This window comes from Malus sylvestris, chromosome 15 (assembly GCF_916048215.2).
Source record: "Malus sylvestris chromosome 15, drMalSylv7.2, whole genome shotgun sequence".
NCBI classification, from domain to species: Eukaryota; Viridiplantae; Streptophyta; class Magnoliopsida; order Rosales; family Rosaceae; genus Malus; species Malus sylvestris.
Window position 1 is genome coordinate 8,057,352 of NC_062274.1, and position 26,764 is coordinate 8,084,115.

The 26,764-nt window shown below is 36.9% G+C and overlaps 1 protein-coding gene across 2 annotated transcripts; it reads left to right on the forward strand.

Annotated features, from left to right (window-relative positions):
* Nucleotides 1-6,321: 6,321 nt before the first annotated feature.
* LOC126604379 (protein TIFY 8-like) lies at nt 6,322-22,195 on the forward strand. Of its 2 annotated transcripts, none has more exons than XM_050271608.1 (6): nt 6,322-7,073; nt 7,910-8,100; nt 8,206-8,648; nt 8,744-8,831; nt 21,625-21,853; nt 21,980-22,195. In XM_050271608.1, exons 1-6 carry the CDS (start codon nt 6,776-6,778, stop codon nt 22,066-22,068), a joined length of 1,338 nt encoding a protein of 445 aa, XP_050127565.1. In that variant the 5' UTR covers nt 6,322-6,775; the 3' UTR covers nt 22,069-22,195. The 2 variants fall into 2 exon arrangements, with proteins under 2 accessions (XP_050127565.1, XP_050127564.1); XM_050271607.1 differs by lacking the exons at nt 21,625-21,853; nt 21,980-22,195 and adding exons at nt 10,325-10,553; nt 10,680-10,933 and having other exon boundaries at nt 6,337-7,073.
* The last annotated feature ends 4,569 nt before the right edge of the window (nt 22,196-26,764 follow it).

Consider the following 26,764-nt stretch of genomic DNA (forward strand, 5'->3'; position numbering starts at 1 on the left):
TTATTTTGTCTATCGCAATTTAAAAATTATGATTGTAAAAAAATTAAACAAATTAGTGATCGTTTAATCATGATGTCACTTAGTATGACAGTCTAGTAGTATTTCTCTTCACTTATAAATAAGAAGTTTTAGATTTAATTTTCGTCAAAAACGAATTTGAACCAAGTTATTATGACTAGTTCATTGTGAAGTTTAGCTTGCTCCACCACCCTCATAATGTAAATACTATTGTATGTAGTAACAAAAAAAAATCATATTGATGATTGTTCATTTATTTTGATATGGACAACTAAACCACCTTCAATTTGATTTTTTTTTTCTGTAGGTATGATTGTCAAATGGTGATTATAAAATAAATGGTTTTGATTGTTACATGCGTATTGTATTAATTAATTAACTACAAATAGGTGAATAAGGAGTGCCTTCGAATCAAAACCTAAGTATTTCACATTTTAATGAATAATATTGTCTTGTTTTGTAGCATCACATGTGACAACCCGTCCCAAATTTTACGATTTTATAAATTTTGAGTGTCGTTATTCATTATTCTATTCATTTATTATGGTTATTGTTATTTTTACTAAGGGAGGAGTTAGAAAGAATGAGGGGAAAATAAAAAGAAGAAAAGAAAAGAGGATGGTTGCCTGATGGTAGCGAAGTGGAGAGGGAGAGAAAGGGATGGGCAATGCCCAATCAGGAAAGGAGGAAAGTGAGAGTGAGTCAGTGACAAATGGAAGAGAAGAACTAGGAGGGAAATGAGGGAGGTGTGGAGCACCCAACCCAGCCGACTCGTGCACCTAAAACAAAACTGGTTTCGACCCCGTTCCAATTTCGGCTAAATCCCACCACTTCTCCGACGAAAGTCACCCATTCTTCACCTTGAAATTATCCCTTGACCTCCCCTCTTCCATTTCCACCCAAAATTAGAAGGAATTTGGTTGAAGTTTGGTGGAAAAACCACCATGGGTGCCACGGGAAAGGTTACTCGAAATCCACCCATTTGTGAAACGTTTTCCTTCAATTACCACTACCAAAACACTCCCCTAGAACCCAGGAACAAAGCCCAAGTAGTGGTGGAGGCATCAAAGCAAGTTTGGAGGTCGAATCGAATCACACCCAATTCTAGGGTTTCGTATTGTTTTAGCAAAATTGGAGCCTTTCTAGGCCAAATGGTACTTGGCCACAGGCATAAAGTTTACTCTACTATTTGAGATCTTCAATTTTGTAAATTTTGAGAATTTTTAAAAATAGTTAAATTTTCCTGCGAGTCAGGACTGCCGACTGCCGACTGCCACCCGTAACGGCACGTGGCCTGTAGGCCAATGATGTTTTTATTTAAGTACTATTATATGCCCTGGGTTCATAATTGATATCCGTATGACGTAATTTCATTATTTGGGCTTAGTTTTATTTCGACACGTGAATAGGTCAAAATATGAATCGACGATCCGATCCTTAGTTCCTCACCAAACTTTAATACCTTATAGTGCATAATATTTGAAGATCATAGGAACTTATGGATGGGGAATCCGACGTACGGATCTTCCCAAATTGGATTTGTAAGTTTATAAAATAAATGTTAACCGTCACTTAATTTTGGGCAATTGACGGAAATCCGACCGTTGGATCGTAATAAAATTTTAGTATGTTATTCTAGAAGCATAATGTGGATCTTTGGAATTTTTGGATTAGAAATCTGATATGCGGATCTTCTGGAGCAAGTTTACAGGGTTCTAGATCCAACCGTCGATCTTTGATCGACAGTTGACTCTTGGTCAATGGGTCTCAAATTATTCTTGAAGGTCCTTGAGGATATGTTTTATGTAAATTAGGTATTCTATAAGTAAGAACTCTGAGACGTGATTTGATACTTGACCACAGGCGACGATAGTTTGTGATGTCTCGACATTTGTGCGAGGGAGTCGTATCGCGGACCTAAGGTGAATAGGTCTTTTCTCTTCTATTATATATATATATACACACACACACGATTGACATCTCCTCAAACGTTTATAAATTGAATATTTCATATAATTACTGTCAATGCTTTGAAGTACTAATGCGAACTACGAATAGCTTGATCCCTGTTTAGGGTACGTAGGCAGTCTAACAAGACGTTAGATGCATCCATATAATAAATGAAACTAAATAATTGGGACAATAGCCTTATTTGGGGAATTGAACAATGTGAGGGACATTGGTGGAAAATGTGAGAATTAACCTTATGATTTGGTAGTTAATTGTTGTTCATAAATCAATGTGTGAAGAATCAAGGAATTGAAGTAAGGAAACGTAAGTAATGTTAGTTAATTAAACTAGTGTCTAATTGGGCTTATCACCAATAATTATTCCCAAAAGTAAATGGTTTGACAGTGGGGCGTTACGGTTATTGCATTTTAAGCCATTTGTTTATGTGTTTATATATCTGGAAATATTATGATATGGTTGAAATTCAGATTTACATCCTGATACATCCATATGTATATTCCTTGCACATAATTATTGCGAACGCTTTGGAGTGCAAAAATGAACAAAGAACACACAGGTAAGTTCAGGTAAGTATACGGTATTAGTTGAACTGATGGGGTTATGGTATGACTACATTTATGTTTTAAGTAACTCCGACACGGTCTTACAGGTTGCAATAGTAGGCAACTCCGACATTGTCGTACATGTTGCTTATGAGTCGTACATGTGGTATTAGATGCATTTAAAGCTCATAAACCTGCACCTCGGTGTTAGTGCTCCCGCCTGTGGCCAGGGCACAGTCCTTCACGTAATGTTCACCTCCTGCACTATACGCTCACCTTGAATTCAAGGTAGGTGCACATGCCTGTTGTACAGACCAATAGAGGTGGTTCCAACTTGTATGTGACTCTTTACGTGATCGTAGCACTTGAGTGTATTCATTTACACCCAGTCCTGTCGTACAGACCACTACAGTGGTTCTGACTTGTGAGATATGGGTAAGTCCTATCGGTCACCATAGGTGACTTCGACTTGCGTACTAGTATGAGTTATTAATCATATGATTATTTAATATTGCTGACGAGATGCTGTATTGTGGTATATTTATGATATTTTCTGGAAATTATACAGGTGTTGTAGCGAGGGGTTATAATGTTTTATATGGGTTCTATTAAAATTTTATTTACAGGGCCACTCACCTTTGTCTTGTCTTCACCCTCCAGGTCTTATTAGTTAAGCTTTCTTATCGTTGAAGATTCGTGCGATTCTTAGTATTGAAGATTATTTCGAGGATACGATTCTTAATTCACTTTTCTGTAATTGCTTATGCTCTAACGTCACGTGTGAAGTGAGTTCATTCCCACTCACCGGTGCACTCTGGTACTTAGGCACTTTTAGGTTTAAATTTATTCACATTTTTCCACATCATCACACTTTATGGCTTCGTCACCTTCCAGGTGTCGGTCAGCACAGCTCGATTTGGAGTCCTAGTGAACATTCCGGATCGAGGTGTGTCATCACATATTTGAGTGGTTTTATCATTTGACTTGATTTCATGTGTGAGCACAACATGGATGTGAATTATATGCATGCCAAATAAAACTGTAAGTTGGAATGGTTTTTCCAATTCCAAACTCAAAAATTCTGATTTCGAATATTTTCTGAAAAATTTGGAAGAGAATTATAATGCATTTAGAGATTTCGAGAATTCTAAATTTTTGACCCAAATTTTTTCGAAGTGTTCCAAACTTATTTTGATCTTTTGAAATATTTCGATTTTATAATTATTTACTCCAATTATATATTTTGTAATCAACTTTTGTATTTTATTGCTAGTTTCAGATACATTTTCTTCATTGTTTTTTTTTTATATTAAACATACACTTATATATTAAAAAAAGAAAAGATAAGCATACTATTATACTACAAAATTTACTTGAATTTATACATAAGCATATACCAAATATTAAGAAAAAAGAATAAATTTCATGTACGAAAAAGCTTGAAAACATTCAAAAACTTGTAAAATATATGAGTTTTCGAAATTTCGAATTTTAAAATTACGATTTGATCCGACCCGATGCCAAAATTTGGGTACATAAATCGAAAAGGTCATTTCCAATTCGATCCTTTCCGCCCCCCCCCCCCCCCCCCCCCCCCCCCCCCCAACACACACAAAAAAACCCTAACGTCAAACAATTTTATGGCTGCAATTGGTTTGTGTTAAGTGTTTTAGGATTATAGTTTCAGTCTTATTTCCAAGAAGCTAAAACCTAGTATTCATCAAATTTTCTTCTTCCAGTGGGTAGAAACAAAAATTGATAACACGTGAAGGAATGTACAAGGTTAGAACCAAACACATTTGCAAACTTTAGATTGCCATAAGGACAACTCATATGCCTGTATTGATACAATTTTTGAAGGTATATGTGGAATTACTTGCAAATTGTTTAGATATATGTCACTTAATACTACGGTCTAATGATATTCTGTACTTGTAAGTGAGAGGTTTGAAGTTCTTTTCTCGTCAAAAACGAATTTGAATCACATTATGGCTAGCCTATTGTAAGGCTAAACTCATCTCCTCTTCTTAGTGTAGATAATGTTTGTTAATATATATATATATATATATATATATATATATTTTTTTTTTTGAAGCTATAACCTATTTCATACTCACTATTTTATAATTAGATAATATGCAGCGAACATTTTGTTAGGTATGCTCTTCATATAGTGAATATAAAATAAATGGTGTTGATTGTTACATGTACGTACGATAAAAATTAATTAACTACTGAACAAGGATGTGCATTCGAACCTAAACCAGAGTATTTCACATTTTTAATGAATAATCCTGTCTTGTTTTGTATCATCACATATCTGAGTGGTTTTATCATTTGATTTGATTTTTTTTTTTTTGAAAGACTCATTTGATTTGATTTCATGTGTGATATAATCACAACATGGTTACATGGGTGTGAATTATATGCATGCCGAATAGGGCTGCAAGTTGGAATGCTATTTCCAATTCCGAATTCAAAAATTCTGAATTCGAATATTTTTATTATTATAAAAAGAACGGAAATTAGAAGAAAAAAAAGAAAAGAAAGAACGGAAATTAGAATGTATTTAAAGAATATTAAAAAACTTATAAAATATATGAGTTTCTGAATTTTTGAGATTAATCCGATTCCAAATTTTTTTAATATGCCAAAAATTTCCAGTTTAAAAATTGTGATTTGATCCGATCCAATTTCAAGTTTTTGGAACTCCGAAAAACACCCCTAATGTCAAACCATTTTATGGCTGCAGTTGGTTTGTATTAAGTGTTTAAGGACTAAGTTTCACTCTGTTTTTTCAAGAGCTAAAACCTAGTATTCATCAAATTTTCTTCTTCCAATGGGTAGAAACAAAAAATTGATAACAAATTGATAACAACTTAACAAGTGAAGGAACGTGCAAGGTTACAACCAAACAAATCCCAAATACATCTTAATCCTTGTCAACTTTAGACTGCCCTAAGGACAACTCATATACCTATATTGATACAACTTTTGAAGGTAAATGCTAGATATTTGTAATGGAGGCAGATTCTCTACCCTCTTACTTTCCGTGCCTTTTTGTTTTGTGTAGTCATGGTTAAGTCACGTTAATATTTTATATTATTTTTTTATAGAGATAATAAAACAAAAATGAATAATAATATAAAATATTGACATGGCTTAACTGTGACTACACAAACAGCAGGGCACGGGAAGTGGGAGGGTAGATAATCTGCCTCCATTTGTAATTACTTGCAAGTGATTTAATGTTTTTTATAATTTTATTTGAAACTATAATCGATTTTTTACTCACTTTTTTAATTAGATAATATATACTGGATCTTTATTTTTTACTCTATTTATTGAGAAAAAATTCAAACTTTGGTGCAAGAAGACGGAGACATGCCATCACATGAAAATTGTACCATCAAAACATGTACTTTCAAAACATTAAAGAAGATATGGGTTTTTGTTGAAGAAGATATGTTTTATTAAAGAGAACTTTAATGAAAAGTATCCGGTACTGTTCATTTTAACGAAAAACCACATTTTTACACTAAAAAGTCAATCCTGGTACTATTCACTTTACCATTTATTTTATCCTTATCATTAAAACTCAAAGTTTTCAATCCATTTTCATTAGTTTTCCTTTTATTAAATGCAAAGAACATTTATGAAAAACAAAAAAATACAGAAACAAAAGGATGCTTCATTAAGTGGCCATGAAAAGGTAGGCAGTGGGAGAGAGCCACGTTAGTGCATACACAAAGAGACAGAAAACCCATCATCAGACTCTATCTGAGCTCTCGATTGCTTCTTTCTTTTCCTCTCCCTATGCAATAACACAACAGAAATATCAAATAATTGCCAGAAAAAAACACACCTTCCAACCCCAACATATATTCCCACACAACCAAACAACCAAACAACCAAACAACTCAACACCCACACTCAGAGACACACCCATTCAATCTACAGAGAGAAAGAGAAACTCAAGCGCGAGTCGCAACACTTGCTCAAGAACCTCCGCTTTTATTTGCTCTCTCACTCTTTCTCTCTCTCTCTCTCTCTCTCTCTCTCTCTCGGTCTCTGCTCATAAAAGAGCCCCAAAGATTCTCTCTTTTTCTTTTCAAGTCCTCATTCTTTTTCCTTTTCTGAAAATCGAGCTCTCTTTTTCTTCTCTTTTCACAAAAACACCATCTCTCTCTTGCTAGCAGATAAGTAGCAGCTATGCAGAGTGGTGGAATGGGGATGGAGATGGAATGGCTGTTCTGAAAATGGCCCAGCAAGGCATCCCCAACAGCAATGCCACAACTCTCAGCAGCCAACAGCAAAAGCAGCAGCCGCAGAAGCAGAAGCTAGAGGAGCAGCAGCAGGGGAAGCACACCATCTTCCATGATTTTCTGGGCATGAAGCCTGGAGATTCCCCTGTGGTTTTAGCCCCTAAAACCTCCACCGATTGTAGGCTCTCTGAGCCTTCTCCCTCCGCCTCCGCTTCCCTTGGGGCTTCCTCCGGCGGTGGCCGTGGCCCCATCTCCACCACCTCTGATCTGGGTTCCGGTGAGTTCCTCCCCATTTATGCTGTTTTTTACTACCTATGATTTTAGTTGAGTTCATAACAAAAACCCGTCATTTCCTATTAAAGATAAGTGCTTTTATATAATTTTGTAATCAGCTTGAAAAAGTTCATATCTTTACTATTTTTTGTAGAGGGTTTTTTTTTTATTGTTGTTTTGGATTGCTTGTGTAAATGCAAATGAGAAAGATGGGGGTGGGATTATATTCTCTATGTTATGTGAGTGGATTTATCTTTTTCAGTTTTTGATGCAGTTAGTGATGTTAGTAAGGAGTTGTGTACTTTATACTTTTGTATGTTATGGATTAGTTAGTGAAGGAGTTTGGTAGCTGTTGTGGTCTCTCTCTTTTTCCTCTATGCATTTGATTTGTTAAATTGTTCATTTTTATGGATAGATTGAATTAAGGGCAAGCTTTTCACTTGCTTTGTTGGCTCTCTTAATTTGTGTATTATTGGAGCATTTGGAATTAGGCTTGAGAAATATGATGCTAAAATGGTTTTGTGTATTTGTTGTCATTTATAATGTGGCGGGATCTTTTTCCATTTTTGATGCTGTTAACGATTGGGTAGTGCAAAAGTTGAGAGTGTTTGTCAAAAGTTATCATTATAAAGTGAGACTTTGAGCATTTGTTTATGACTTTGTGTTGATGTTTATGTTATATTATTGGCCTTTTTGTCTGTGACTTTGGTGAATGCACATTAACTACTAATCTTGGTTATCTGTTATGATTGTTTTACTGAAAATTCAACACGCTTACAGTGTGTCCTTTGTTATCTGGATTAGATATGAGTTTGATTATTGTCTCATTAAATTTGGTAGAAAGACAGGCTGGAAATCATCTTGAGGGGGTTCCATTCTATGGCCCGAGGAGTGATATTTCTGGGCCTGAGATAAGTAACAGGTTACTAGGAAGTAAGCGGAGTAATTCGGACTCGACTTTTATGGGTTCATCCAGAGATGGTGTCCCTCATATGGGTCCTGATCACCTTGAGAGGTCACATTTGATGAAGGTGTGAGTGTGACATGATACGATACTGATATTCTATTCTTGCATAAGGAAAAAGCCCCACCCTATGTTTTATTAATCTGATGCATTTTAGTTATCCTGAAATCAGATGCTTCGACATGGACCAGGGGGAGAGCGACCTCGAAGGTCCAATGACGATGAAGCAGTCTTTGCTACACAGCCACCGAGGCCAACTTCTGGTTCTCTCATTTTTCAGTCTCCACTTGGTGGTAGAGTTGATACCAAATGGGAACGACCTACTCCCATGAATATGGGTGCTGCAGTACAGTACCCTCCACGAGGGGGTCATTTTGTACCCATGGTGCATCAATTACCTTCAAACCGATTTAGGGATGCCAATGCCAGTCCAAACAATATTTCTCAATCAGCAGCAGATGAGGGATCTAGAACTGGAATTAAGGGCCCGGGAATTTTGAGTTCTATTAATGCCGGTAGTGATGCTCCAGAAAGAAACTCGTCTGGTGTGCTGCCAAGTGGCAGCAGGCAGAAATCTGGGACTCATATTGTAGAGTCAGAACCTTCTAATCCAAGGTACAAGATATAGTACATGTCTGTTACTTTTTTTTCGCTCTTCTTTCAAGTAAGAGGAAACTTGATGCCTCATCTTTTTTATTCTGTTGTGGCAGTCAACATGGATTTATATCAGCTGGTCGGCAGATGACCATATTTTATGGTGGTCAAGCTCATGTTTTTGACGATGTCCATCCGAACAAGGTTTGTTTTCTTACTGTTTGATTGTAGTAGAGCGGTCTTCCTTGATTTATGAGCTTATTCCTATTATAGCAAACATATGAGGACAGTCTCTTTAAAGAATATATATATTATGGATGTCAACATTGGCTAACTCATGTAGTCATTGCATATGGATGAGTAAATTTGGTGTTGCCTGTAAATTGCAGGATTAGTGTGATCTGATCTTATCGTAGGTATAGCGAAAGTGTTCTAGAGAATGTGGTTTTGGCTTACTGAATTATTTTCTAGTCATAAAAGTTTCTTGATATTATTAAAAGCTTGACCTTTAGATGTCTATATGGGGTCATTATAAAAGAGTCGATTTTAGTATTTGAGAATGTGCCTAGCTAGGATTAGCACGGTAGTGTTTTAAGATTGTGCGGAAGTTGCTTTCTCCGTCAGTCCCTGATTGTGGGAGGTGACGAGTTAATAACAAGAAGTCCCTGAAATTGGGTATGAAGATATTTATCAAGGCTGTAAAAGACTCGAATTTGTTTTCTCTTGGTATGCAGCAGTTTAGAGTCACACTTTCTTGTTCATTATGGTCACACTTGACTTTATAGTATACGACTGCATTCCTGACCTATTTAGTTTTTATCTGCTCTTTGCCCCTGAACCGGAGTTGTTGTGACTATTTCTTCCTCATTGGTGCTGGTTTCACTTGTCATTGTAGTCAGGTTTACCACTTCCATTAATACTACGACTTTGGTTGGATCAGTGATCATCATTTTGAGTGCCTTCAAAAGTCAAACAATCTTTGTTAGCAATAAAAATGTAACATGGTCTTAGATTCCTTGTTATTATATCAAATTGGTGGAAATTACAATGTGGATGGGTGTAACAAAGAAAAACTATATCATCTTATGGTGCTTGTCATGATTGATGTGGGGAAGTTCACTTGTACATCATTTTCATTTTGTGTGGGGAGGTTCTTCGGTTGCTGTTTCTCATTCAGGTGGTATGGAGTAGCCATTGGTATTTTTCACATGAAATATGCAGCAGTGGTTTTCCATGCCAATCAGTTATGACGTAATATTTGCTTTCAGTTATGTTAGTATTGGCCCTTTTATTGTCTTTTGTAGTGATTCATATGTGAAATTGAGTTCCTAATTAAGAAAGAGACAGAAAAGGGAGGGAGTGTTCTATGTTTGGTTTGACTGAAGACGTGTACACCTAAGCTTTGTGATTGTTCTTTTGTGATTTTACTTAGGCTAAAGTCTCTCATACACTCGATTATGTCACATAGGCCATGGATGGTGTAGGGGAGGGAGGGAGGGAGGGAGGGAGGGAGGAATTGAGTCTGTTCTTGTAGAGTTGAATTGAAAACTATGAATGTTTCTTTGTCATTGATGTCTGAAAAATTGATAATTCCCTTTTCTTCACGATCTTTTCGATCAGCAACATAGTATTCAAATATCATTTCCCCTTTCGCAGTTTATTGTCATGTGACATTGTTGTGACTTGGTACTTTTCAGGCAGATGTTATAATGGCTTTAGCTGGATCAAATGGAGGATCTTGGTCAACAACCTACTCGCTAAAACCTAATGTGAGGCCAGGCAGTGAAAGTCGCATGCCTAGTGGAGAGATTGAAACCGGTACAGCAATTAACAACGCATTGTTGCGAGAAAACCGTGGGAGGTTATCTATTCCTGGGAATTCTAGTCAAGCCGCGGGTTTTGCTGATCAAACATTGACACCGGCAGGTAATCTTCTAACTCCATTATGGTTGCATGCATATCCAGTGGGGTGTTTGACATCTAGAGATCGATGAGGACACATATGCCCACAACCTTGTATTCAATGGTTCCTTTGGTTTCTTTGTGTTGTAGGTGGCCACCAAGGCAGCAATTTAGCCAAAGATACAAGAAACATGATTCAACCAGCGGAACCCAGTCCAAAAGAGAAAAATGAGCTGTGATGTTAGAGAGTTTTCATATTTCGAATCCAGGATACAGTATTTATTCGCAATTGTAGTTTCCTTGATGTTTCAGTTTCGTCTCGACTTCTCCAATTGAACAATATTTAATCCTATAATTTTGAATATCTGTCGAAGCCTTCGGCTGAACGACATCCCGCCATGAAAGCCAGTGATAGCAGAGCTTCTCCCCTCAAGTTCACTTATGGGTCACGGCAAAGGGAATGCTTGGGAATACCTTTAACAAAAGTGTGTTTTAAGGATAAATATTCATTTTTTTAGTGCTTTTGTTAAAATCACTTTTTATTGCTCAGTCAAGAAGCGCTTCCAGATAGAAAGCAATTGGGTTCTTAATAGTTGGGTCGTGGGCTGGGCACCACCATATCCCTTGCATAATGTAAGCAATGACACTTTTAGGGAAGTCTTTAAGTGTAGACAGGGCTACAGCTTATAGACACAATTTTGATCACTTTAAGCGGGTTCAAGCACTACTCAAGGTGGCATTGAGTGACTACTCTGAAAAGCTTTCAAAATAAAGGGGTTTGATTTATCGACACCAATATGGTGAACAAATAAAATTTAGCAGAACCTCAATAGGGCTACAACTTATAGACACAATTTTGATTGCTTGAAGAGGTTTTGACAATTTTGAAAAGAACTCAAGGTCGTAACGAGTGACTATTTTGAAGAGTTTTCAAAATAAAGGGGTTTGGTTTATCGACATCGATATCGTGAGCAGTCAAAATTTAGTAGAACCTCGACAGGGTTATAACTTATAGACAAAATTTTGATCTCTTGAAGGGGTTCGAGCACTACTCAAGGTGGCATTGAGTGACAATTTTGAAAAGAACTCAAGGTGGCAACGAGTGACTATTTTGAAAAGTTTTCAAAATAAAGGGGTTTGGTTTATTGACATCTATATGGTGATCAGTCAAAATTTAGTAGAACCTCTACATGGCTACATCTTATAGACAAAATTTTGATCTCTTGAAGGGGTTCGAGCACTACTCAAGGTGGCATTGAGTGACTTTTTTCAAAGTAAAGGGTTTTGGTTTATCGACTCCGATATGGTGAGTAGTAAAAAATTTAGCAGAACCTTGACAGGGCTACATCTTATAGACACAATTTTGATCACTTGAAGGGGGTTCGAGCACTACTCAGGTGGCATCGGGTGACTATTTTCAAAAGTTTTTCAAAATAAAGGGGTTTGATTGGTTGACACCGATATGGTGTGCAGTCAAAATTTAGCTAAACCTTAAAGATTTAGGTTCCATACAAGGCAACTGTTTAGACCAATGTAGTGATCGCTTGACTAGAACAAGAACTCACCCTTGGTGCTTTCGGGAAAATTACAACCAGTCGGAGCTAGTTCAAAGATCGGTCGGACTGTGATTTGAACTTAGAAATTTTCATACCTTTCAGTGATATGATGGTGTCATTTTACCTCGAAGGTTTGACATGGAATATGTTACATTGAAATAACTTGACAAACATGTTCGAAGCATTTGAATTATAATTATCAAGTAGAAAAAGGACACTTAATCCTTTATAATAGAGAAGGAATTCCCGCAAGAAATAACCACTTCATTCACACAGATCATAGATAGTTGTTTTACATAAAGGCTTTCCTATTTCCTTCACATTTCCATACAAAAACAAATAACTAAGAACAAATTTATGAGCTTTACTTGAGTCACCTTGTTCATTTCTTGGTGTGTTTGAGATTTGTCTTTAGATACTACGTGCCTTAAAGCAATCATATATCCTACATAGCTATAACGCTCCCACAAACTTCATATCAACAATTATATTTCTATTTATTTAAAAAATGGCTAAAAATCTTTAGAGTGCGATTGTTGCATCAGACTATCTCATACTGGACTAGCTTCAAGGAGTAAACTGGATAGTCTTAGACTAGACTAAGCTGGACTAATTTAGTGAAGCGTTTGGTGACACACCCCGACCCGGAATATCCACTAGGATTCTGAATCGAGCCATACTGGCCGACACCTGGAAGGTGACGAAGCCATAAAGTGTGATCATGTGAAAAAATGTGAATAAATTTAAACCTAAGAGTGCCTAAATACCAGAGTGCGCTAGTGAGCGGGAATGAACCCACTTCACGATTGGCGTTAGAACATAAGTAAATATAGTAGAGGTAAGATAATAATTATACCATCACAAGGAGCCACCTGAAGTGGGAGCGCCACACATCCTCGTTGATATGGAACTTTGCTACTAGAACCTGAAGGGGTGCAAAATAAAAAGTGTGAGTGGGCAAAATAAAGACTTTCAAAATCATTTCAATTATCAGAGGTAGTAACCCCTCGCCGTAAAACCTATATAGTTTCTAGAAAATCATACTATGTATACGTATGAAATCAAAAGTATACTAACAGTAAATCCAGAAGTATACCACGACACAACATCTCATTAGCAATATAAATAATCATGTGCTTAATAACCCATATTAGCACGCCAGTCGGAGTCACCTATGGTGACCTGTACGACTACAACCATATCTCATCAATCAATGCTAGTACATAAGTCGGAGTCACCTATATGACTCATTCATATCTCATCAATCAATGCTAGCTCATAAGTCGGAGTCACTTATAGTGACCTGTACGACTTATTTATATCTCATCAATCAATATCCTAGTAATATGTCGGCCGGATCCATCTCTTGTGGCCTGTACGGCTGAACCCATAGCTCATCACATATCCTTGCACACGAGTCGAAACCACCTCTAGTGGTCTGTACGATAGGCTGGGTGTAAAAAATTACGCTCAAGTGCTACGATCACGTGAAGGCTGTGCGAAGTATCGCAAGTCACCTACGAGTCGGAACCACCTAATGTGGTATGTATGACAGGTTGGCACCTACCTTGAATCCAAGGTGAGCGTGTGGTGTGGGAGGTGAACAATCACGTGAAGGCTAGACCCTATCCTCAGGTGAGAACACTAACACCGACGTTTAGGGTATGAGCTATAATTACATCTCAACATAACCATACCCACTGCAATCACTATCACCAACATGTACTCATCTGAACTTATCTGTGCATCCTGCGTTCACCTTCGTACTTTAAAGCATTCATAATAATTATGCGCAATAATATATTTATGGACATGCCCTGATGCAATCCAAAACTTAACCATATCGTAGTGCTTCCAAATATATATATACATCAATAATGTAGCGTAAAATGCACAATCTATATCGCCCTACTCCCGAACTATTAATTTTCGGGAATAATTATCGTTGAAAAGCTCAACTAAACACTAGTTTAACTATCAGTACTTATGATTCTTTACTTCAATTTCTCAATCCTTCACACACTGATTTATGACCATCATCTAATCACTAAATCATAAGGTTAAATCTCATATTTTTCATCAATGTCCCTCACATTGCACAATTTCCCAAACAAGGCTATTGTCTCACTTATTTAGTCTCATTTATGGTACGACTGCATCTAACGTCTCATTAGACTGCTTACGTCCCCTAAACAGGAATAAAAAATCAAGTGGCGATCAACATTTTATTTTATGAACTTACAAATCTAATTCGGGAATATCCGTACGTCAGATTCTCAATCCGTAAGTTTCTATGGTTCTCAAATATTATGTACTATAATGTACTAAAGTTTGGTGACGATCCAACGGTCAGATCATCAATTCATACAATGACCTATTAACGTATCGTAGAGAATTTAGGTTCCAACCATCAACCTATGACATAGAATTACCAAGACTGAACTCAAGGCATCTAATTTAGCTTAAAAATGACATCAACAGCCCCTTGGCCACGCGCCGCCGCATATGCCGCCGTGGGTGGCGGTCGGCCGCCCTGACTTACCGGAAAATTCAACTATTTTTAAAAATTCTCAACAATTCCAGAAATGAAGATCTTAAAGACTAGAGCAAATTTTATACCTGCGGCCAAGTCCAATTTGGCTTAGAAAGGCTACCATTTGCCTCAAACCCGTTAGAAACCCTAGTTTTGGGTGTGCTCGATTCAACTCCAAGGATGCTCCGACGTCCCTAATATTGTTTGGGATTTGTTCCAGACCTCAAGGGGGTACTAAAGGTGGTGGCAATTGAGCAAGAACATTTCAGATTTAATGGATCTCCACCTAAGGCCGACGCACCCACTGTGGGTATTCTCTTCAAAATTAAACTCTTCTTCGTCGTTTTTAGTGTAAAAATGGAAGAGGGACCGATTGGCCACGAGGTAAGGATCATTTTGACACAAAGATCACCATCCATGGTGACTGGAGTTGGGAGATAGACTCAGGTTGGGTCACGGTTCCTTAAAGGACCCGGCCGATCCCCTTCATCTTCTCCTCCATCATTTCTCTCCTGGTTCTTCTCTCCCATTCGTCACACTCTCTCTCCTTATTTCCTGATTGGGCAGCGCCTATCTTCTTTCTCTCCCTCTCATTCGCTGCTGTCACAACCCGTCCTGAATATTTAATTATGACAATGTGAATTGACTATGATACCCTTGAACGTGAGTGTTGTGGTGTGTATTACGCATGATAGAGGTGGTTCAAACTTGCATTTCTCCTTAATCATTGGACAAAACTTGGACTGAGTTTATGTGATTTTGGTTGGTGAACCACGTGGACCACTCATACACACACACCCTTCTTCTTTCCTATGTTCTCTCATCTTTCGGACTCTCTCTCTCTCTCCTTCCCTCATGTACGGACAACATCAAATTCAGAAGAAAACTTGCGGATCAAAGGTTTAAAGGACACCAGTGTGTTCCTGAGGTCTATACGAGTTGAATGGCACCATTTTTAGGTAAGGACTCATTCGAAAACCTTAGTTTCCTCAATCTCCGATTATAGCACTATTCATGCAAATGTAAAATCTTATGTTTTTGGGAATTTGGAGCTTATAGTAGCTTAAAGAGGTCCTCACGAGGCTAGGAGTGGTTCGTTGGAAGAAATTGGACGTCGGAATAGCGAGAACGGCGAGTTGCAGGTTTTGGCCGGAATATCAATGAGTTTTCGGGCGAATCTCGTGGGATTTAGGTCCTAAAATTGGTATGGGTTTGCTCTAATTGTTCTAAGCTTCATTTTGACATAAAATTCGTGAAATTTGGTTGAATATCGAGTGAGATATAAAGGTTGCAAGTTTTGCCCAGTTTCTAGTGCCGACGACAGTCGTCGGAGGTTTAAGGTTAAGGACGACGGAATATTCCATGGCGTCAGTTAACTTTAACGGTTTCTGTTACTATTTAATGGAATATTCCACGAAATATTCCTAACGGCGTCACTGTTGCCGTTGGTGTGCCAGGCACGTGCCAGCGTGTGGGTGGTCAGAAAATTATTCTAAAAATATGGGGGATGTTCGTGGAGTTGTGTAGATCACATTGGTATATTCAAACACACCATTTGAGCATTGTATGAGAAGTTATTAGCTAGTTTTGTCTATGTGCTTTAAATAACGTTTTTATAGTTAATTCGCATATATGTGAGACTTATCCCGAGGACGAGCGTGTTCAAGGACGACTCGGGGGCTACAACCCTTCGACATACCAGTGAGTGGGCTTTTGGTTTTAGTATATATTAATATACTTGATATTTTCCCAGAAAATATGTTTAAATAAGAGTATGCCTTGAATGCCATGCATATAAATTTATAATTCGTATATGAATTGATATATGATGCATTATATATATAATTGTGGAGCTGTGGACGCTCAGGTAAGCTCAGGTGAGTTATGTTTGGTTATGTGAATTATCAATGATGTGATATGTGATTGAATAACGTTGAACTCATAAAACTGCACCTAGGGTGATAGTGATTTAGCCAGAGATATGGCACATGCCTGTTTATAATGCCACATTACACACCATATGCTCATATTGGATCCAATTTAGGTGCACAGTCTTGTCGTACAGACCTTTACTATGGTTCCGACTTGTAGGTGACCGACGTTTTATCGCCCAGCTATTATGTGAGAGTAGTATTGAGCATAATTATATTACACCCAACATTGTCGTACAGACCTTTTCATTTGGTTCCGACTCTTGTGCAATATAGTGCTGTATAGGTCATTGTAGTGACTCCGACTAGATTGACTTTTGAGCTATGAATTCAGTCGTACAGACTACCATAAGGGTTCCGGCTAATATATTACATTTCTATGAAATTATTCTCACCTGAATTACTTACTCTGTTATATCTTGGCATGACATAAATATGAATATGATTATGTGAAGCATTATTTGAATTGAGATATTTACATATATATTTATGTATATGTTTATATTCTGATTCTGGGAACAATTATACATGTTTGACAACGAGGGGTTAGAAATGTTGATAAATGAATTGGTTTTGTAAAAAATTTGTTTTTGCCCACTCACGTTTTCTGTTTTGCGCCCCTCCAGGTTTTAGGTAAGCTTGCTGTTGGTGGCCTTGAGGATTTCGGCGGTTCTGACATATCAAAATAATTGTAGGACATCTTATGGTACTGTATAACTAGTACTTGTCCTACTAGACTGCACCTAGACTTTCTATGCTCTGATTAGGAGTACTTACTTTTGTATCTTACTCCTAACACCTCTCGTTTTCTAGTGCACTTTAGTAGTTTCAATTTTTAATTATTCGTATATTTCTTATCCTTAATGCTTCTGCACTGTGTACATGGCTACGTCACCCTCACGTGACGGCCAGCATGCCTTGATCTCGGTCAGGGTGTGTCAGCTGCCATCAGGCGGCCTTTCCTTCTCCCCCCCCTAATTTTTTTTCTTTTTTCATTACTCTCAAATAACCTTATATCATAATATAGTTTGAATGCAAAGATATAAAGAAAATATAAAATAGTAATATACCCATCTTGGATCGCTATAGAAATATATCGTATGTCTCACTAAACGTTGGTCCACGAAAGTCATTACCCTCGCCTCTAAGGCCCTTTTCATAAAATCACGCTTTTAAAATTTGTAAAAACATAGAATTAGGGACGGGGCATCACATTCGATGCTGTATCAGACTAAAAAATAGGACTCATATATTATATTACTTAATCTATATTTACAATATTTTATTATTCATTTAATCTATATATACTAATATTTTATTATTAAATGGCTTACTATATTAGCACCTCACAAATTGTTGAAGAAACCTCACATACTTAATACACCCCACATTTGCTTTTTTAATTAAAAATTATCTTAATACACTCCACATGCTTTCCCATAATACCCTCACACCCCACATTCTTAATATACACCTTACATTTTCTATATGCAATGCACCCCATATTTTCTATACACCCCACATTTCTCAAATCTTACAAAGCTTTTAAATTGGACAAATAATGCCTACTAAAAGTTTGACAAAAGATGCGTTTGGGATTTAAACCATATGTGGGGGTTTTTTTTAATTCCACCATTAAAATTCATGTCGTCTATTTTTAATATTTGGTGGTAATTTTAGATGTTTAATTCTTCATGTAATCCCTGTGATCCCTAAAAGATGAATACGAACAGAGAAGCTTGAATAACGCATCAAAAGCAAGATTAAATAATTATCGATGTTGTCAAAATCACTAAAACAATAAATAATATGAAGTCTACCGCATGTGAACCTTCCGAAACATCGCTTTCGTGTTTCATTCCTCAAAAATATTTTTTCTCAATCAACATGTTTGTAGTTTCATTGGTTAGAGTTTTATTCAACAATGGAGGGTCGGAGAGGTTTTGATAGTTGAAGAAGATAAATAATACGTTAAAAGTGATTTGAGGTGTATATAAAATTTTTATTATTTATTTTAACCTAACAAGGTCAAAATTGTCATTGCATAGTAGGATAAATAAGTTATTTAATATTAAATTTTAATGTGGGGTGCATTTAACATTTTGTGGGATGCTAATATAAAAAGCCTATTAAATTATCTTTTTCATTTCTAAATCATTTTCCATCTTTTTATTCTGGGCAAACTTTCAATCATCTTCCTTCTCATTTTTTTTCTCCGGCCATTGCATCCCTCCCTCTCCCCTTTCTCTACCCTTTTTTGTACCACTGTCTCTTTCCCCTTTCTCTTTTCTGTCCCGTTTCACCTCCAATCACTTACTCCTACCCATTTTTTTCCCGACTGACTTCAAATTACTTTGGCCTTCTTCTTTTTCTTCAAATTATGAAACTTTGTATTTATTTTGTTTCACATGAAACGGCTTGGCGCTGGAGCTACGGTATAGCAGATGAATATGAAATTGTGGAGATTGTTTTTGGATTCAAGTCCTTGAGGTCGAGATCGTTATCTTTGTTTTCTGGGTCTGGTTCGAGTGCAATTGACGAAAATGGAGAACCCAATTCCGCATATCGAATCAACTGTTCCTTCTTGAAGCAAATAGGGGAAATCTGGGTTGTGGGTTCTTCGGGAAGTAAGTAGGGAGTTGGGTTGTGGGTTCGTCGGCGTGAAGGCAGAATTTTGGTGACTGGGTTCGCGGGACGTTGGTGACTGGGTTCCTGTAGTCTAGCAGGACGATGAGAGAAGAAGAGAGTGTGGCGGTCTGGTGGTGTGATTTCGTGAGGACATAAAGCTAGCAACGCAAGCAGTAGCAGAGAGAGGTTTTAGCAGTCCCATGGTTATTGGGGGGTCTCGCTAAGACCTCTTAGCGAAGGGTTTTGTCCATGCGAGTCCCATTTAGTCTCATTAATGTTAATCCCATCACGGAACAAACAGGGTATTGGACTAACAGTTAGTCCAGTCTAGTCCAGTCCGACTTAGTGTTTTCTTACTGTTTGATTGTAGTAGAGCGGTCTTCCTTGATTTATGAGCTTATATTTCCTATTATAGCAAACATACGAGGACAGTCTCTTTAAAGAATATATATATTATGGATATCAACATTGGCTAACTCATGTAGTCATTGCATACAAATGAGTAAAATTGGTGTTGCCTGTAAATTGCAAGACTAGTGTGATCTGATCTTATCGTAGGTATAGCGAAAGTGTTCTAGAGAATGTGGTTATTTTCTAGTTATAAAAGTTTCTTGATATTATTAAAAGCTTGACCTTTAGATGTCTATATGGAGTCATTATAAAATAGTCGATTTTAGTTTTTGAGAATATGCCTAGCTAGGATTAGCATGGTATTGTTTGAAGATTGTGCGGAAGTTGCTTTCTCTGTCAGTCACTGATTGTGGGAGGTGACGAGTTCATAACAAGAAGTCCCTGAAGTTGGGTATGAAGAGATTTATCAAGGCTGTAAAAGACTCGAATTTGTTTTCTCTTGGTATGCGGCAGTTTAGAGTCACACTTTCTTGTTCATTATAGTCACACTTTCTTGTTCATTATGGTCACACTTGACTTTACAGTATACGACTGCATTCCTGACCTATTTAGTTTTTATCTGCTCTTTGCCCCTGAACCGGAGTTGTTGTGACTATTTCTTCCTCATTGGTGCTGGTTTCACCTGTCATTGTAGGCAGGTTTACCACTTCCATTAATACTACGACTTTGGTTGGATCAGTGATCATCATTTTGAGTGTTTCAAAAGTCAAACAAACTTTGTTAGCAATAAAAATGTAACATGGTCTTAGATTCCTTGTTATTATATCAAATTGGTGGAAATTACAATGTGGATGGGTGTAACAAAGAAAAAGTATATCATCCTATGGTGCTTTTCATGATTAATGTGAGGAAGTTCACTTGTACATCATTTTCATTTTGTGTGGGGAGGTTCTTCGGTTGCTGTTTCTCATTCAGGTGGTATGGAGTAGCCATTGGTATTTTTCACATGAAATATGCAGCAGTGGTTTTCCGTGCCGATCAGTCATGACGTAATATTTGCTTTCAGTTTTACGTTGTAATATGTTAGTATTGGCCCTTTTATTGTATTTTGTAGTGATTCATATGTGAGATTGAGTTCCTAATTAAGAAAGAGACAGAAAAAGGGAGGGAGTGTTCTATGTTTGGTTTGACTGAAGACTTGTACACCTAAGCTTTGTGATTGTTCTTTTGTGATTTTACGTTGGGATGGTTTGGTATTGCTGTGCTTTGAAAAAAAGCTGCTTCTGCTGTGCTGTGAGAATAAGCAGCTGTGAAATAAAGCAGCAGAGTGCTTGGTAAACTTTTTTGTAAAGGTGATTTTGAAAAAAAAAAAAGCAGTATTATAGTGTTTTGTAAACTTTTATGTAAAACAAATGTGAAAAAAGTCAGTTTTCAAAGCTGGGTTTTGCAACTTTTTGTTTTTGGCTTTTTTTTTTACTCAAAACTGTGAAAAAAAACTGAAGCTGAATGTTTACCAAACACAAAAAAGCTCCAAGGTTTTTTTGATACCCACTTTTTTCAGAATCACCTCAGTATGAAACCAGGTCTTAGGCTAAAGTCTCTCATACACTCGATTATGTCACATAGGCCATGGATGGTGTAGGGGAGGGAGGGAGAGAGGGAGGGAAGACTTGTACACCTAAGCTTTGTGATTGTTCTTTTGTGATTTTGCTTAGGCTAAAGTCTCTCATACACTCGATTATGTCACATAGGCCATGGATGGTGTAGGGCGATTATGTCACACAGGCCATGGATGGTGGGGGGGGGGGGGGGGGGAGGGAGGGAGGGAGGGAGGGAGGGATGGTGTAGGGCGATTATGTCACATAGGCCATGGATGGTGTAGGGGAGGGAGGGAGGGAGGGAGGGAGGGAGGAATTGAGTCTGTTCTTGTAGAGTTGAATTGAAAACTATGAATGTTTCTTTGTCATTGATGTCTGAAAAAATGATAATTCCCTTTTCTTCACCGATCTTTTCTATCAGCAACATAGTATTCAAATATCGTTTCCCCTTTCGCAGTTTATTGTCATGTGACATTGTTGTGACTTGGTACTTTTCAGGCAGATGTTATAATGGCTTTAGCTGGATCAAATGGAGGATCTTGGTCAACAACCTACTCGCTAAAACCTAATGCGAGGCCAGGCAGTGAAAGTCGCATGCCTAGTGGAGAGGTTGAAACCGGTACAGCAATTAACAACGCATTGTTGCGAGAATACCGTGGGAGGTTATCTATTCCTGGGAATTCTAGTCAAGCCGCGGGTTTTGCTGATCGAACATTGACACCGGCAGGTAATCTTCTAACTCCATTATGGTTGCATGCATATCCAGCTGGGTGTTTGACACTGAGAGATCGATGAGGAAACATATGCCCACAACCTTCTATTCAATGGTTCCTTTGGTTTCTTTGTGTTGTAGGTGGCCACCAAAGCAGCAATTTAGCCAAAGATACAAGAAACATGATTCAACCAGCGGAACCCAGTCCAAAAGAGAAAAATGAGCTGTGATGTTAGAGAGTTTTCATATTTCGAATCCAGTATACATTATTTATTTGCAATTGTAGTTTCCTTGATGTTTCAGTTTGGTCTCAACTTCTCCAGTTGAACAATATTTAATCCTATAATTTTGAATCTCTGTCGAAGCCTTCGGCTGAACTACATCCCGCCATGAAAGCCAGTGATAGCAGAGCTTCTCCCCTCAAGTTCACTTAGGTACCGTTTGGTACGTTTGGTGCGCCTAAAACGGGTGGAATGTGCTGTTTCATGGGACGAATTTTGGGTGAATTTTCATTCTGCCTCACCTCTCTGGAACGACTCGTTCCAAATCCGTGAAATACAAAATTATAACCTCTCCGTCTCCTTCTTCTTCCTCCTTGTTTCCATCCGAAGGTATCTTTGCTTCCTCTCCGTTCCGTCCCGTCTGCATACCAAACGATACCATGGGCCACGGCAAAGGGAATGCTTGGGAATACCTTTAACAAAAGTGTGTTTTAAGGATAAATATTCATTTTTTTTAGTGCTTTTGTTAAAATCACTTTTTAGTGCTAAGTCAAGAAGCACTTTCAGATAGAAAGCAATTGGGTTCTTAATAGTTGGGTCGTGGGCTGGGCACCACCATATCCCTTGCATAATGTAAGCAATGACACATTTTTAGGGTAGTCTTTAAATGTAGATAGGGCTACAGCTTATAGACACAATTTTGATCACTTGAACCAGGTTCGAGCACTACTCAAGGTGGCATTGAGTGACTACCTTGAAAAGTTTTCAAATTAAAGGGGTTTGGTTTATCGACACCGATATGGTGAACAAATAAAATTTAGTAGAACCTCAACAGGGCTACAACTTATAGACACAATTTTGATCGCTTGAAGGGGTTTTGAGCACTACTCAAGGCGGCATCGAGTGACAATTTTGAAAAGAACTCAAGGTGGTAACGAGTGACTATTTTGAAGAGTTTTCAAAATAAAGGGGTTTGGTTTATTGACATTGATATGGTGAGTGGTCAAAATTTAGTAGAACCTCGACAAGGCTACAACTTATAGACAAAATTTTGATTGCTTGAAGGGGTTTGAGCACTACTCAAGGCTGCATCGAGTGACAATTTTGAAAAGAACTCAAGGTGGCAACGAGTGACTATTTTGAAAAGTTTTCAAAATAAAGGGGTTTGGTTTATTGACATTGATATGGTGAGCAGTCAAAATTTAGTAGAACCTCGACAGGGCTACATCTTATAGACAAAATTTTGATTGCTTGAAGGGGTTCGAGCACTACTCAAGGTGGCATCGAGTGACCTTTTTTTTTCAAAGTAAAGGGGTTTGGTTTATCGACTCCAATATGGTGAGCAGTCAAAATTTAGCAGAACCTCAACAGGGCTACATCTTATAGACACAATTTTGATCGCTTGAAGGGGGTTTGAGCACTACTCAAGTGGCATCGGGTGACTATTTAAAAAAAAAATTCAAAATAAAAGGGTTTGATTGGTCGACACTGATATGGTGAGCAGTCAAATTTAGCAGAACCTCAAAGATTTAGGTTCCATACAGGGCAACTGTTTAAACTTTAGACCAATGTAGTGATCGCTTGACTAGAACAAAAACTCACCCTTGACGGTCGAACTGTGATTTGAACTTGAAATTTTCATACCTTTCAGTGATATGATAGTGTCATTTTACCTCGAAGGTTTGATATGGAATATGTTACATTGAAATAACTTGACAAACATGTTCGAAGCATTTGAATTATAATTATCAAGTAGAAAAAGGACACTTAATCCGTTATACTAGAGAAGGAATTCCCGCAAGAAATAAGCACTGCATTCACACATATCATAGATAGTTGTTTTACACAAAGGCTTTCCTATTTCCTTCACATTTCCATACAAAAACAAATAACTAAGAACAAATTTATGAGCTTTACTTGAGTCACCTTGTTCATTTCTTGGTGTGTTTGAGGTTTGTCTTAGATACTACGTGCCTTAAAGCAAGTCATATATCCTACATAGCTATAACGCTCCCACAAACTTCATATCAACAACTATATTTCTATTTCTTGAAAAAATGGCTAAAAATCTTTAATGTGTTAGAACATCTCCAACCTTTGGATTAAAACCTAAAATTTTTAACCAAACAAATTTAGGTTTTAACCTACAAACAATTTTTATCCTCCAACCCTTATGGGTTAAATTTTTAGCCCGAGATTATTAAAGAATGAATTTAGGATATTTTTTTTTCTTAAAGTAACTTAAAAAAAATATGTGGATCATCCTAATTTAATTTTTTGAACATTTTAACCAAAAAATATTAGATTCCGATAAATATTGAAAAATCACTAAACCGACATCATGAAACTCGTGAAACACTATGAAAGAATATGAAACACATACAAGAATTTCTTTTAATTGCTTTAGCTGTTTGGACCATCAGATATATATTTTTTTACCGTTGGATTTGGTCATATCTGACCTTAGCCGTTGAATTTAATGAATTTATAAATTTAAAACTAAAAACAATATACATATATGGTAGGCCAACCCCACTAATCCAGAGGGGAATCCTGGCTTAAATTTTCCCTAGAAATGAGTTTGGGTTAAAACTTATATTTGCCCCAAGGATTAGAGCAAGTTGGGATGAGTTTAGTACCTAAAATTTGAGTTTTACTCCAAGGGTTGGAGTAGATCTTAGAAGAAAAAAAGAAAACTAATAAAAAGGGTTTGAAAACTTTGAGTTTTAATGATAAAGACAAAATAAAGGGTAAAGTGAATAGTATCATGATTGACTTTTTAGCATAAAAATGTGATTTTCCGTTAAAGTGAATAGTACCGGAAGCTTTTCGTTAAAGTTGTCTTAGAAAAAAAAGAGGTATATTTCCAAATTTCCTTAGATTCTGGACATTTTACATTAAGTTATTTTTGTCGATGCAAAGGAGAGAATTTGAACTCAATACACCTTTGAATAGATAATTACCACTAGATGAAAAGGTGGTTGGTTAATTAAAATGATTCATATTATATATAGGCAGAGGGATCTGCCGTCCATATGCTCTTATTGAAATGAATCGGCTCCCATAAAATGATACTAAAGCAAATAAAAGGGTGGGGCTAGTCTTGACGTAACAAAAATGTTGTTTCTTTGTGACTAAAATGTCACATGTTCGAGTCGTGGAAACAATTTTTTTGCAAAATAAGGGTAAGACTGCATAAGATAGACGTTCCCCTTAACTATCACAAAACAAAAGAACCTTGTTGGTTTGGGATCACATTTGTTTAGAAGAAAGGGTTGGTTGAATTAAAGTCTGAATATATATTTATTTCTTTGATTAATGATTAAGTCCCTTGAAATCGAACTTGATTATACAAAGTTATCTCTCTTCTCATTATTCCTCGCTTGACTTGAGCTTCACATTTTATTTTTTTCCGTGAGATGATTGGCACGTGGTGGGAATATTGTAATTTTGGAGGCATTTTTTCCATTTGCAAAATCTTCAAAACCTCCAATGGAACGTGGTCAACTAGAGAGCTTCTAACTTCATCAACAGCAATGGGCCACCGACGACTAAACGTCTGGTTGACTGTTCCCCGCATGGAATTGGAATTAACTTCTGTCAACCATCTTCTCATTTATCGTCGGCAAACAAAGAAAATAAGCACAAATTTTTGTGTTAGTTCTACTCAGTGACGAACTCATGAACTTTTATTTACGAGTGATAGGAAAAGAAAACGTGTTGATAATGTATCTTACAATTTTGGAAGAAAAATTTATGCATGTGTTTATAAGTAAGTTGAGTTATTTCCCATATTGCCAATTAATTTTATGGTAGACCTTCAACATCCTTCATTGTATCAGAGCAAGTTGTCCTACATGTGCTCTACGTCATTTTATTTGTGTTATCCACGTGTTTGACTTAAAAATTCGACACACGTGAGATGACGTGTTGAGAATGACTCACATTGATGGAAGAAAATACCTTGTATGAGCTTATATGTAAGTTGTGCTACTAACCATTTGCCAATTAATTTTATGGTAAAACATCAACTTCCATCAAGAAGGTGCCATATTTTTCTAGACTTTGGTAGCTAATTATATATGTTAATTACATTAATTTCCCATGAAGGTTCAATTTCAAAAGATGCAATCATGCAAATATTACAGCACAATTAGCAAAAGGGTATATCAAATCCATCTTTACTCTACCGACGCAAGTTTTGGATGTTATAATGTCAATTGTAACACAATATTGGCCTGCAGAATGTTAACATTAATTTCACCTCAAACTTGATTTCATGGTTTTAATTATTTGATTTTCAGTATCTAACCTACTTTTGTTCAATATTCTCACCTTGTATTTTGGGAAAATCAGAAAAGGGCACAAAATATTAAAAGGAAAATTTTATTTAAAGCTAAATAACCTCTCTTTACACCTAATTTAAACTTTAAATGTGAATTGTCTTTTTTATTCTATTGCATAATTATCATAAAGTACAAGATGAAGTTAACAAAAAAACTAAAATTTATGAATAAACTCACACCCTATAATTAAGGGAACTTTAGCGAAAAGCACCTGGTACTGTTCACTTTAATGAAAAATCATATTTTTACACTAAAAAGTCAATCCTGGTACTATTCACTTTACCCTTTATTTTGTCCTTATCATTAAAACTCAAAGTTTTCAAGCCCTTTTCATTAGTTTTCCTTATAATTAAACCATA